We start from the raw sequence: 14,923 nt of genomic DNA on the forward strand, positions 1-14,923 counted from the left end.
AGTGCATGCATGAGGCCCTGGGTTCAATTCATCAGTACCACATAAACAGAAAAAGCCGGAAGTGGCGCTATAGCTCAAGCGGTAGAGTGCTTGCCTTGAGGTGAAGAGCTCAAGGACAGCACCCAGGCCCAGAGTTCAAGATCCATTACCAACAAATAATAATAACAACAACAACAATAATATTCCATCAAAATTAGAATGTAAAAAGCAATCCCGATAGATAAAATTCTAAAAGCTGTGGGGATGGTCCAGTGGTAGAGTGTCTCCCTAGCAAGGGCAAAGCTTTCAGTACAAATTCTAGTGCCACCAAAAGAAAACATTAAGCCAGCATTGGTGGCTCACACCTATAATCCTAGCTACTCAGGAGGCTCTGAAGACCACAGCCTGGACAGGAAAGTCCATGAGACTCTAACCTACAATTAATCTACCAAAGCACCGGAAATGGAGATGGAGCTCAAGTGGCAGAGCACTAGCCTTGCAACAAGATGCAGACTATAAGAGCCCCTGCAGGACAAATGGCCCAGTTTCTTCAACAAATGAATTACACGTATCACGGTGGTGGGGGGGGCGGAGGGAGGGACAATTTATAAAAAAGAAACTTGGGAAATACATTAGTCACATGCAGTATATGGACTTAGTTTTGACACTAATTTAAACAAACAAAGAAAAAACAAACAAACTTGAACGCCAGCTAGAGGTTTAATAGACCATAATACATTAATTCCTTTGTGTATTTTAGTGATTTTTCAATGCTCACATGGCTGGTAGAAAGCAGAGCTCAGGAAGGAAAAAGGAGGATCCAGTCTAATCTTCCAAAAACTACCAAAATAAATCAACCGTTTTCCCCATGGGAGAGGAACATGGCAGGGGGGGGCGGGGTGGTGGTGATATATGATGTAATAGGAAGGAATTGTCCATTACCAAATAGGTGGGCTTTTTAAAATCACCAACAATCAGTTCTGTCTGCAGTTGAGTGGTCTGTAATTTACTTCCCCCAGGTAGGGCCTCAGTCTTGCAGTTCTGCTCCCACCTTATGTAGCAGTTAACAGCTCAGGCCTCTAGTACCTCTAGTCAACCAGCTCTAAATTAGGGCTCATCTATTTGCTAGAGCTACTCACAGAACTCATGGAACCTTTTTCCAGTTTGTCATGAAGGATTATCACAAGGTGATGATCACAAAGATGATGAGCCAGGCAGAAGGCCCCACAGGACATGTTCTATGGGAAGGGACGTGGGATTTGGTTGGGGGTTCTTCCTAGATACCCACCTCCTCCTAGTACACTACTTCATGTATTTGCCAGCTCCAAACCTCTTGGTTTGGATTGTTTACAGTGACTTCATCACCAGGATTTGATGGATGATTAGCTCCATCTCCTGCTTCTCTCTCCTTTCTGGAATGTTGAAAGTTCCACTCTGCTAATCCTGGTGTGGTCTTCTAGTAACTAGGCTTCCTCATGGAATCTACTAAGAGACAACTCATTAGAATAAAAGATATTCCAGTTAAGTTTGGAACGGTGTCATGAAACAGAGTTAAGCACCAAATTTGTGCGTGTGCGTGCGTGTGCGTGTGCGTGTGCGTGTGCGTGTGCGTGTGTGTGTGTGTGTGTGTGTGTGTGTGTGTGTGTCCCTGAGCTTTTTTGTTCAAGGCTATCACTTTGAGCCACAGCTCCACTTGCAGCTTTTTAGTGGTTAATTGGGAGATAAGAGTTGTCTTGGCCTATGTTCCTGGCTTGGAACCATAAGTCCTCAGATCTCAGCCTCCTGAGTAGCTACGAGTATAGGCATGAGCTATTTGGCGCTTGGCTTCAAATATTGAAACTAAAGATTGCAATAGTACTTCTTTTGCTCAGGAAATAATAAAGGTTTTAGAAGAAGTTCCATGCCAGGAACACAGGCCAAGACATCCTTTCTTTACTCAAAATCACACAGTCACAGATGGAAAGAAGCTAAGTGTTGCTGGAGAACTGTTCTCCACATGGACATGTGGCTTTGTACAAGAGCAGGGAGCCTTTTCTGTAGATTCCAGTGTGGAGCCAGGATCCCAGAATGCCAAAGAGAAGAAATCTCGGTGGGGAGCAAGGTCTCTCTGACTTTCATTCCCTAATGGCTAGAAAGGGAATGGATTTGTAGTGTGTGACTTCTTCCTGGCAGGAAGGGAGCTTAAATAATGACACCTGGAGTGATCCAAACCTGTCCTCGATTTCTCCTCTCCACATGTCTCCCTACAGCTGCAACAACAAACGCTACCTGGAGACGCTCCCCAACACCAGCATCATTATCCCCTTCCACAACGAGGGCTGGTCCTCCATCCTGCGTACTGTCCACAGTGTGCTGAACCGCTCGCCCCCGGAGCTGGTCGCCGAGATTGTACTGGTCGATGACTTCAGTGATCGAGGTAGGACCTGCCCCACCCAGCTTCCTGCCTGGCTCCATCCAGTGGCTTTCTTCTTACTGGATGGGTCTGGATTGATTGAAAGTTTGCCACGTACCTGAGTATCAAGCATTGTGCCCACATTGTCTCATTTAGTCTTTACCACAGTCCTCCCTGTGGGTTTTTTTCCTTTTTATATCAGTTTAGAAATGCATAAAGAATAGATTTGATAATGTTAAGTTTAAACTAGTGATGGATACATTCATTCACTTTCTGTTTGTTCATTATGACATAATGAGATCTAAGCTTAGTACAACAAAATGTTCAAAACTTTTATAAAACCAACAAGCCAGTCAGGTGCAGAAAACTTTTGTCTTATAATCCTAGCTAGTCAGAAGGCTGAGATCTGAGGATCAAGATTCGAAACCAGCCTGGGAAGACAAATCCCAGAGTCTCTTATCCCCAGTTAACCAGCAAAAAGCTGAACCGGAGCTGTGATTCAAGTAGCAGCTGTGATTCTAGTAGCAGAGTGCCAGCTGTGAGCAAAAAAGCCATGAAGCCTTGAGTTCAAAGCCCCAGTACCATTTTTTTTAAAGGAAATTTTTTTTGTCCCTCTACTTCCATCCTCATGGTTATAAAATGGCTGCTGAACCTATGGAAAGTCTGCCTCAGTCTGGAAAAGAAGGAAGGGCAACATATACATGGCCATCACCTCCTCCTCCTCCTTCATTTCTGGAAGGTCTCCTTAGAGCATCGTTGCCAGAGCTCTGACATCTGCCCCATCTGCACTAGTGGCTGATACCATGAGTTTTCTTTTTTAGCCTCTGTAGTAGAGACAGGAAAAGGAGGAGGATAGGGGTATCCAGTAATCACTTTCAGTATTTTGTCACTATTGCACATGTGGGGAAAAAAAGAAAACAGCACTACTGACTCACCACTGTACTCCTAGCCACTCAGGAGGTTGAGATCTGAGGACTGCAGTTGAAAACCAGCCCAGGCAGGAAAATGCATGAGATTCTTATTTCCAATTAGTCACCCAAAAAAGCTGGAAATGGAACTGTGGTGATAGAGCCCTGGCCTTGAGCAGAAAAATCTCAGGGACAGGGGCTGGGAAGGTGGCTCAGTGGTAGAGTGCTTGCCTTGCATGCATGAGGCCCTGGGTTCAATTCCTCAGCACCACATAGCAGAAAAAGCTGGAAGTGGCGCTGTGGCTCAAGTGGTAGAGCACTAGCCTTGAGCTGAAGAGCTGAGGGACAGTGCCCAGGCCCTGAGTTCAGGCCCCACAACTGGCAAACAAAAAGAAAAATCTCAGGGACAGTGCCCAGGCCATGAGTTCAAGCCCCAGGACATACACACACACACACAAAAAAAAAGTTTGCTAGGAGGGACTGCCCCATGCTATAAAATTTGTAAAATCACAGATGTAAGTCAACCTACCCATTTTGCAAGCTGGACACCAAACCTAATGCAAGTCACCCATCAAGGAACACATGGCTGACTAGCGAAGTGGAAGGGCAAGAACCCAAGGTTTCTAGTGTCCCTCAGTCGCCAGTGATTCATTTGCAGAAGTGTAAACTCCATTCTGTTCCCAAGGGAACTTTTCAATATATGAACTTCCCATTGCACCAGACCTGGTGCAAAACCCACCTCCTTGTCCAAATCACTGTCCTAGACTCTGATGGTTTGGATCTCTAATATCCAGTGTCCTCAATCTTTTACTCAGTGCTAAATATATCACCACAGCCCTCCCTCCAAAAGAGTATATTGATCAAAGAAAAGGTCTGTGTAGTAAAAATTGCATCTCCAGAAGCCTTTGTTTCTCCAGAGAGCAAAAAAGGTGAATTCTCTGTGGCACCATCCTCACATCCTAATAAACTCTTCAAAGCCAAGTATGGTTGTACATGCCTGTAATCCCAGCTGTGTGGCAGTCAGAAGTAAGTAGGATCAGAATCTGAGGCTAGTTCTTTGCAAAAGCCTGAAACCTATCTGAAAAATAAAGTAAAGCTAAAAGAGTTGGGTAGAGCATAGCTTGAGTGGTTAGAGTGCTTACGTAGCAATGACAAGACCCTGAGTTCAAACCACAATGCTACCCCCTCCACAGATTAAATAAATAAATGCTTCCTATCTCACTTTGTGGATGGGAATAAAAACTAGGGTCCCTGTAAATCAAGCCCAATGCCCAAGGGAGAACTCTGTACCTTGCATCCTTTAATCCTGTATATAGCAGTCAGATTTTGTAATGTGCCTTTCTCAGAAAAGCAATCATCCTTATTCTTGTTCCAAGAAAGAATTCTCAAGGCAGTCCTGGAAGAAACTTAAACAGTAGTGATTGTTTTAAAAATGAGATTTGGGAGAAACAATTTCAGAACTAACAGAAAGGTCTGTCTAAAGTATAGCAGATGTGAACAATCATCAAAGACAGATTTCTCTGGGCCCTGTTAGCACAGGTGGTCAAAGGAGTTGAAATTCGTAGATGCTAACTACAAGCTAGCCAGGTTGTGACTAGCAGAAGGCATTTTCCTCTAAAATGAATTCCCTCCAAGTTCCCCAGGGCGACTAATTATAATTCAGCTAAGGGTCGAGACTTAGGCTAGGAGACAAAATGGAAGCAGATGAATTCTTGAAATTAGATCAAGAGTTTGGGGCAGGCAGTGTCAGGACTGGGGAAGAGGCAAACGCTGACCTCAAAAGAATCCTGGCAGTGCTTACAAACAAAATACAACATTCTCCAGGAGGTTCCAGAAAACTCTTCAAATGGGAGAGCTTTTCTCCAGGATTGGGGGGACATGGAGTTGCTTTAGCCCTTGTGGAAGGAAGGAGGGCATGAGCTTGGGGGCCTGCCTCCAACTGCCCTCCCTCCCTGATGGCATGTTTCTAATAGGAAAAGCAAAGGAGATCTTTCTTCTTTCTTTCTTTGTTCATGCATCTGTTCTGTTTCTCTTCTCCTTATTGCTTTTGGGGGATTATTAGTGTGTGTGTGTGTGTGTGTGTGTGTGTGTGTGTGTGTGTGTGTGTGTGTGTGTGTGTGTGTGTGCGCGCGCGCGCATGTACGTGTGTGCATGTACGTGTGAGTATGTGTGTACGTGCATGTGCACTGCACGCATGTACGCGCATGTGCGCGAACGCGCACACACATACACACACACACAAATGCTACAGTTTGCATTCAGTTCCTGGGCACTGTCCCTAAGCTTTTTTGCTGAAGGCTAACTAACACTCTACTACTGGAGCTATAGCTCTACTTCTGCCTTTTTCAGATGTTAATTAGAAATAAGTTTCATGGACTTTCCTGCCTGGGCTGGCTTCGATCTGCAATCCTCAGATCTCAACCTCCAGAGTTGCAAGGATTATAGGCGTGAATCACTGGCGCCTAGCTGTACCTCATTCTTATCATCTCTTCGGGGCCTTGGGTCTTAGTTTATTTTTGGTACCACCACTATTGTGTGGAGGGGTCATTCCCTACTTGTATTCTATTATTTGAGTTTCTTCACCTTTTGCCAGTTTTGTGCTGCTTATTTGGGTTTTCTCTACATTTGTCTTGTCTTCTCAAGGTTGATTTATATTCATGTATTCAACAGTATTTGTGAAATGACGGAATGCCGTACTCTGTGCTAGCTCCTAAGGATACAAAGAGGGGAAAAAATGTGCCTCACTTGAAGGCTTACCTGCATGAGGGACAAGAAATTTTTCCAGGAGAGGCAATTATAAGACCATAGAATATTATCTACCTGGTGGAGGTCTTCGCACTGTGAGCCACAGGGTAGATCAGGGAAGAATTTACAGACAACTGCCGTTAAAAGTCAGTCTGAGCTGGATGGTGGTATAATCCTAGCTACTCAGGAGGCTGAGTTCCAAGGATTGAAGTTTAAAGGCAGAAAACTCCTTGAGATTCTCTATCTCCAGTTAACCAGCAAATAGCCAGAAATGGAGCTGTAACTGAAGTAGTAGAAGACCAAGCCTGAAACAGAAAAGGTCAAGCAAAAGCATGAGGCTCTGAGTTCAAGGTCCAGCACCAGCACAAAAATAACCCCATCTCAGGACTATACCTGGAATAAGGGAAGGGCATTGGCTTCCCCCAAAAATCATAAACATGACTTCAGTGGGGTATATGCAGAGAGAAGGGCTTTGGGTATTAGGCGGAGAGCCATTTGTGAGTTCCTCACCTGAAGAAAATTACTGGTAACATTCACGCTGTCCTGTTTGCCCTGCCAGCATTTTTTTAAAGTAGACTTTGTTTTTAGTACAATTTAGATTCAGAAAGAAACAAAAACAAATAGAGCTAAAACTCCAGAGTTGCCATTTATCTCCTCTCCCCACCAAAATACATTATCCTCCACTATCAAAATCTCATCTCAGACTGATGCCAGCGGCTCAAGCTTATAAATCCTAGCTACTCAGGAGGCTGAGCTCTAAGGTTCCTGGTTCAAGTTCAGCCTGGATTGGAAAGTCCGTAAGACTTCTTGTTTTGTTTGGTTTTGTTTAGGTTGGGTTGGGTTGGGGGGTTTTGCTTTGTTTGGTTTTGTTTTACCAGCCATAGGGTTTGAACTCAGAGCCTGGGCACTGTCCCTGAGCTTCTTTTTGCCCAAGGCTAGCACTCTACCACTTAAGCCATCACCCCACTTCTGGCTTTTTCTGTTTATGTGGTGCTGAGGGATCAAACTCGGGGTTCCCTGCATGCTAGGCAAGCACTCTACCACTAAGACACACTCCCAGCTCCTCTGTAAGACTTTTCTCTCCAGATAACCTCCATAAAGCTTGAAGGGGAACTGTGACTCATGTGTAGAGTGAAACAGTTAAGGAACAGCATTGAAAAAGCTAAGGGATTATGCCCAGGCCCTGAGTTCAAGCTCCGGTATTGGCTCCTCCTCCTAAAAAAAAAAAATGCATTCCAGAGTGGTGCATTTGTTACATTCCACAATAGTACATGGGTTCGTCGGCGAACTAAAATCTACTGTCTGTAGTGGAGTTTGCTCTTGGTGGTGTGTGTGGACAGGATAAATGAAGTGGATCATGGCATCACACAGTTGTTTTATAGCCTGAAACATCTCTGCTCCTCCTCTTCACCCAATCCTTCCTCTGAGTTTGATTCTAGTTTTACTATTTTCCCAGACTCTCATGTGCCTTGTCTTAGCCTTTTCAGACCAGCTCCTTCTACTTGGTGTAAAATACATGGAAGGTTTCTCTGTGTTTTCCACAGCTCAATAGCTTGCTGGTTTTCAGTACTAGCATTAGAACCCAGGACTTTACACATGCTAGTTAAGTGCTCTACCACTGCTCCATAACCCCAGTCCTTTTTAAAAAAAAGCTTGAGTATGTACTGGTCCTAAGACTTGAACTCAGGGCCTGGGCACTGTCCCTGAGCTTCTGTGCTCAAGGCTAGCATTTTATCACTTTAGCTACAGCTCTGCTTCTGGCTTTTTGGTAGTTAATTGGAGATAAGAGTGTCACAGGCTTTCCTGCTTGGGCTGGCCTCAGACCTCCATCCTCAGATCTCAGCTTTCTGAGTGGCTAGGATGACAGGCCTGAGCCATCACCTGGCCCTTTTTATAATTTTATTTTGAGACAAAGTCTTGCTAAGTTGCCCTGACTGGCCTGCATTGAACTTGCCTTAGCCTCCTAAATTCAGGGATTGGAAGTGTAGCTCCTTTGTTGGCATGGACCAGTTTTTCCACCAGCAGCTGAAAGATATGTTGGTTGTTTCCAGGTTTTAGCAATTACTAATAATGCTGGTGGGAACATTGTGGACAGGTGTTTGTGTATGTTTTCAGTTTAGGGAACGAACTGTAAGAATAAATCTGGAGGAAACTGCCAAATAATTTTCCGAAGTAGCTACATCATTGTGCATTCCCATCAACTACAGTGAGAGTTTGCATTGCTCCATATCTTCATCAGCATTTGGTTTTGTTTGTGGGTTTTTTTGCTTGTCTGTATGTGAGTCCTGGGGCCTGAACCCAGGGCCTGAACTGTCCCTGAGCTTTTCTGCTCAAAGTTAGCACTCTACCACTGAGTCACAGCTCCACTTGTTGTTTTTTTGGTGGTTAATTGGGGATGAGAGTTTCACAGATTTTCCTATTTTAGATTTTGCTGTTTTGGCTGGCTTTGAACTTTGATCCTCAGCTCTTAGCCTCCTGAATAGCTAGATTTATAGGCATGAGCTACCCAACCCAGTCTTTCTTGCTATTCTTATAAATGTGTAGTAATATCTCATTGTGATTTGAATTTCCTAATGACACATAAGATAGGGCAAAAATATGCTTAGCTGTAAATGCTTTTTGTAAATTTTGCTTTCTTTCTAGTGTTTGTCATTTCTTTTTTCATATTTGGAACTATAGCTTAATTATTTTTTTAATTTCTTTAGTTATACAGAGAGGTTTCAGTTCAGGCTGTGAGTATAATGTGTCTTCGTCCATGTCACCCCTTCCATCATTTTCTATTCTTTTTCATACCCTCCTCATTCTTCAGCTTTACCAAGGGTTTAGTGACTACTGTCAACCGTCTAGGTACATCATTTCAGACACTTAGATAGAGTTACACTGGCCTCTAGCAGTATATCATAGCAGCTGCTCCAAGTTAATTGAGTTGCTACTATTTGCATTATGTCCTCTCATTCATCCTTGTTATACTGTGGGAGCACTGGTCTCAGTGAGCTCAGACCTCTTTTGTCTACTTTCTATTTTTGAGCCAGGTGCTAGTGACTCATGCCTGTAATTTAACACCCTAACTTCTCAGGAAGCTAACATCTGAAGATTGTGGTTCAAAGCAAGCCTGGGCAGAAAAAATCTATTGAGACTTTCATCTTCAGTGAACTATCATCTGGAGTTGTGGCTCAAGTGGCAGAGCGCCAGGCAGCCTGGAGTGGAAAAATGGTAAACAAGAGTTCAAGCCCCAATACATGTCCTCCGGATCAATGCATGCGACTCATGCCCTCTCCCTTCTCTCTCTTCCTCCCCACTTCTTTCTTTACCTCCCTCCATTTCTCCTTGCCCTCCCCTCCCTCCTCCTTTCTCCTTCCTTTCCTCTCTCCCTCCTCCTTCCTTCTCTCTTACTCTCTCCCCCTCTTCCCCTTTCCTTCTCCCTCTCCCTCCCTCTCTACTTGTCTCCCTCTCCATTTATCTCCCTCTCTCCCTTCACTTCTCCCTTCCTCCCTCCCTCTCTTTCTGGCCCCTTTCTCCCTCTCTGCCTCCCTTTTCTCTCACCTCCTTTTGCCCTCCCCCCCTCTCCCCGCCACACTATACACATTGCCACCACTTGTTTTTTTCCTGGCTAATGAAGTGCAGATATCTTTTCAATTGATAATAAATATGGAGCTAAGCCATTTGTTTTTAATAGCTAAATAATACTCTAGTGTGAATGTACATTTGGCCCCGTTTCATTACACTTTATGTAGTGAGTACCCAATCTCATACATACGCATATGTCCTCATTTTTTTCACTTAACTCTGCAGCCGTTCCTCCCCTGCCCTCTGGACCTCCCCCCCCCCCCATCATTATGCAATGCCTGCCCCATCTCTCGGTCTCCAAGTCAGTAGTAACATGCAATTAAACAGTGTGACAGAAGGCACACATGGGTGTCTTCCTGCCACCTCCTCCGGAGCTGATGGACTCAGGGACAGGCTTAGCAGCTGGGGAACTGGACGCCAGGCAGTGCCCCTGTCCGTGTGCATACCGCACAGAGAAAGAACTTCAGCCTGCTCAGCTTTACCTCCTTGGCCACCCACAAAAGTAAACTGATCCCTCGCAGCTATGAGGACAGGGAAGCAGTTCCATCTTACAGAGCGTGAAACTGAGGCCCAGAGAGGTTGTTGGCAAATTGTCCATACAGCTTACAGCCTTGAGAATAGTCTTGTCTTCATTAATAATCATACTAGAGGGCTGGGAAAGTGGCTCAGAAGAAGAGTGCTTGCTTTGCATCCATGAGGCCCTGGGTTCGATTCCTCAGCCCCACATAAACAGAAAAAGCCAGAAATGGCGTTGTGGCTCAAGTAGTAGAGCGCTAGCCTTGAGCTGAAGAACTGAGGAATAGTGCCCAGAGTTCAGGCCCCATGACCAAAAAAAAAAAAAAAAAAAAATCACACTAGAAGCAAGGTGTTGGTGGCTCATACCTGTAATCCTAGCTACTCTGGAGGCTGAGATCTTAGGATCGTGGTTCAAAGCCAGCTCACACAGGAAAGTTCATAAGCCTCTTATCTCCAATTAATCACCAAAAAGCAAGAAGTGAAGCTGTAGCTCAAGTGGTGGAATGCTAGCCTTGAGTACAAAAGCTCAGGAATTACACCCAGGCTCTGAGTTCAAGCCCAGGACTGGCACAGAAAATAAAATAATAACATTGGACAAGGAAGGGTTGATCATGCCTACAGTTGACTGGGTTTAAAAAAAAAAAAAAGAATCCTAGATCTTAATCTCTTTATGGTTTACCATAAAGAAAATCCAGAAACTTTGTGTGTGTGTGTGTCTGTGTGTCTGTGTGTCTGTGTGTCTGTGTCTGTGTGTGCATGGCAGTATTATGGCTTGAACTTGGGATCTGGGCATTGTCCTTTAGGTTCTTTTTTTTTTTTCCCTCAAATCTGGTACTCTGCCACTTGCCGCACTTCCAGCTTTTTGGTGGTTGATTGGAGAAAGAGTCTCATGGACTTTCTTTCCCGCTGACTTCAAACCTCTGCTAACCTCAGATCTCAGCCTCCTGAAGTACCTTGGATTACAGGCCTGAGCCACCAGCTCCATGGGCTTTCTTGATTCTCTGCTCCTTTAACATTGCTGACATTCTAGACACTTCTCCCTCAGCATTCATTGAAGAGAGCCACTGAAGATTAAAGCTGTTACAGAATATCAATTAGTTTATAATGAGGGAAATCTATAAACCTTTTGTTAAGTATCTGGCAGGAACACAGGACGCAGGCGTCAATAAATTTACGAGACATTTTGTACATCTTATTTAAAAAGAAAACAACCTTGGATTTTGTGAATCAAGCACTGTATGAATGATGTACTGGGAAAGCAAAAAATATCACATGAATCTCTCAGATTGCATCTGAAGCATCAAAAGCTGTGATGTTTGGGAAAGAATTGTTTCTGTGGTGCAAAATAGCTGCATTGTATTTCAGAGAGACGACACTTCTATTGAAACAGGTGAACCTTGTACATTTTAAAAACTTGACACAACATGACTGTCCAAGTGTGGATATTTCCCTTGAGAGAACTGAAATCTAACCTTTTTCTTCTGTCACTGTTTCCTTAAGGGCATAATGAGCTGAATGCCAGGGCTCATGACTATAATCCTAGCTTCTCAGGAGGCTGAGATCTGAGAGTCATGGTTCAAAGCAAGCCTGAACAACAACAAAAAAATTCATGAGACTTTTTATTTACAATCGACTACCAAAAAGCCAGAAATGAAGGTGTGGCTCAAGGGAGAGAACTCAGGCAAGCATAATAAGGATAAGTGGAATCAATGAGGGAGGACATTGGAAGTCCTTTGGAAAAGATCCTTAGGGAGACAGCCTGGAGCTGTCCTTCCCCTGCACCCCCTTTCCCCCGCTTCCCCGCCCCTATGCCCTCATCATAGTGTGTTCTCAGACATTCCTGGACCTTCCTGGTCCCCAAGGGTTGTGAATTTTTATTTACTCAGTCTAAAAGGAGATGGTATGTGAGGCTGAAATAAAAGTAAGAGGCTGTATAGTCAGACACCAGTGGCTTACACATCTAATCCTAGCTACTTAGGAGACTAAGATCTGAGGATCGAGATTTGAAGTTAGCCAGAGCAGGAAAGTCCATGAGACTCTTATCTCTGGTTAATGACCAGAAAAGCCAGCTGTGGCTCTAGTGGTAGAGCACAAGCCTTGAGCACGAAAGCTCAAGGATAGTAATTAGGCTCTGAGTTCAAGCCCAAGGACCAGCACAAAGAGAGAGAGAGAGAGAGAGAGAGAGAGAGAGAGAGAGAGAGAGAGAGAGAGAGAATCCTGAATACCTCCCTTGGTCTAGTTCAAATCATCCCAATTATCCCATTCACACCATTCTCGCATTGGGCTCATGTATGGAGTTGGAAGAGCAGAGAGAAGAAAGTACATAGTGTTGGAATAAAAACAGTGCTTAATGGCACTAATCACTATGGGCCAGACATGAGTATCAGTGACCCACACACATCATCTCCCATTCTGCAGGAAACCTCAGCTGGCCAGCATTTGCCTTAGGGACATACCATATTCTGTAGAGCATTTTCACTATAGCAGAAGAAATCCCTCTCCTCTCTGCAACCATCTCCTAAATGAACTAATAAAACGTGTATGTAAGGATATAAAATGTTCTGCTGGACTCCAGTGGCTCACGCCTGTAATCTTAGCTACTGAAGTCAGAGCTCTAAGGATCGCGTAAGGTTCAGAGCCAGCCCTGGAAGCCAACTCTGAGAGACTCTTCATTATAAATTAACCAACAAAAAAGCTGAAAGTGGAGGTGTGGCTCAAGTGGTAGAGTACCAGCCTTGAGCAAAGAAGCTAAGCAAGAGCGTGAGGTGCTGAGGTCTAGATCCAGTATTGGCACACCTGTGCATGCACGCGCACGCACGTGCACACACCCACCAAAATATAAAATATTCCATCATGATATATGGTGATCCATATCTGAAAGATGTGTTCTATTTTTAGTTATTGCAAATATTAGCTCAAACCCCCTACATAATGCTGGTTCTAGCAGTTTTATGAAGCACATTGGCCAGAAAGTAGGACTTAGCCATAAGTTACTGCCCAACACTGCCCCAGGGGCAGCCTCCAATGCCCCCCGTCACTGACAAGCAAGCAGGGGGTCTCTTCCTGTTTTCTTCACACACATCCAGACTTCAGACCTCTACAAATCCAGAGCTAATTTTGATTGAACCCAGGGGCACCTTCCAACATGTCCAGGTCAGAGCGTTAAAATTTTACCAGTTTTCATAGTCCAAATGAAATGACAATGTTGAAGATGAGGAAATCTACATGCTTATACATCACTTACATTAAAAAAAGGTTGTAGAGTGCAGAATGTAAACAATATAGACTTGTCAAGCTGGAAAGTTTAGTTTCTCTTTTGTCACTGTCTTTTTTTCCTTTCGTTTTACTACTGCCTCACATTGAAAATCTTCAGTGTAACTTTTGCAAGTCTAGAAAACAAAGAAATAGTTATTTGTCAGGGGCACAGCAACAGCCCTTCCTCCTGTCCGATTTAGTGATACTTGCTCCTGTAAAGCATTAGCAGATGCACACTGGTTTTGCTTTTTCTTTTCTTTCTTTTTTTCTTTTGGGTTTTTTTTCTCTGCTTGTTCTGGGGCTTGAACTCAGGCTAGGCACTGTCCCTAAGCTTTTGTGCTCGAGGTTAGTGCTCTACCACTTAAGCCACAGCTCTGCCTCCAGCTTTTTTGGTGGTTAATTGGTGGTAAGAGTGTCATAAGCTTTCCTGACCCAGCTGGCTTCAGACTATAATCCTCAGATCTCAGCCTCCTGATTTAGGTGGGGCTACAGGCATGAGCCACTGATACCCAGTGCTTTTTTCTCCCCTTCCGTCCTTCCTTCCTTCCTTCCTTCCTTCCTTCCTTCCTTCCTTCTTTCCTTCCTTCCTTCCTTCCTTCCTTCCTTCTCTCCTTCCTTCTCTCCTTCCTTCTTCTTCCCTTTTTACTCTTTCCTCCTAGCAATACTGACATTTAAACTCAAGGCCTCTCGCATGCTCTGCTAGCCCTCTATTACTTGAGCCACATTTCTAGCCCTGCTTTTTACTGGCTATTTTAAAGACAGAATCTCTCAGATTTCTTTGCCTGGGCTAGCTTTGAGTCTGGATTCCCCAATCTCAGGGTCCTGAGTAGCTAGTATTACAGGCTTGAGCCATCAGCAACCAGCCCATGCTACTTAGCATTGGGGATACTGTGCACACTTAATATTGCTTCTCCCAAAGTGCTCATTGCTCCTAGGATTATGGAAAATGTTCATCTTGCTTGTTTGATTTATTCTTGAGAGATTCCTACATTGTACCCAGTCTGCCAGGATCCTTAAAATAATTAACTTTGTGTTATCTACTGTTGTTCCTCTAATCCGAGTGAAAATAAAAAGCTGTGCTTTCTGCCAGCCTTTGCAAATCCAGATGTTTTTCCTATATGCTGTCAGAATGTGGTCTAGAATATTCTCAGTAATAACAACTCTGGCCTTTGTTCATGAACTCAAGCAAATGAAGTCACTTTCCTGGAGCCTCCAATCAGCCAGCATATCTGTTTTAACCCAGTAGAAGGAAAGATCAGCACTGACCTTTCTCAGCAAGCACTTTTAAGCTATCATTGGACTACTCTGAGACTCCAAAATGAGTGAATATGACTTGTAAATAGACTTGCTGCATTTTTAGGGGAAGCAACCCCCCTTTAAAAAGATTGGTTTCAAGCCAGGCACTGGTGGCTCACGCCACCAGTAATCTTAGCTACTTAGGAGGCTGAGATCTGAGAATCACAGTTCAAAGCCAGCCCGGGCAGGAAACTCTGTGAAACTCTTATCTCCAATAAACCACCAGAAAACCGGAAGTGGCGCTGTAGCTCAAGTGGTAGAGTGC

At 44.1% G+C, this 14,923-nt stretch overlaps 1 protein-coding gene across 1 annotated transcript in view; it reads left to right on the top strand.

The window, feature by feature from the left end:
• The window catches only part of LOC138808673 (polypeptide N-acetylgalactosaminyltransferase 10), a 249,774-nt gene that overhangs the window by 150,679 nt on the left and 84,172 nt on the right, over positions 1–14,923 (top strand). Inside the window, exon 4 of the mRNA XM_069994913.1 lies at positions 2,229–2,395. Within this exon, the coding sequence (XP_069851014.1) occupies positions 2,229–2,395 (167 nt within the window). The remainder of the gene's footprint in view (positions 1–2,228; positions 2,396–14,923) is intronic.

Source organism: Dipodomys merriami, unplaced genomic scaffold (genome assembly GCF_024711535.1).
Source record: "Dipodomys merriami isolate MVZ:Mamm:240054 unplaced genomic scaffold, mDipMer1.0.p SCAF_467, whole genome shotgun sequence".
NCBI lineage: Eukaryota > Metazoa > Chordata > Mammalia > Rodentia > Heteromyidae > Dipodomys > Dipodomys merriami.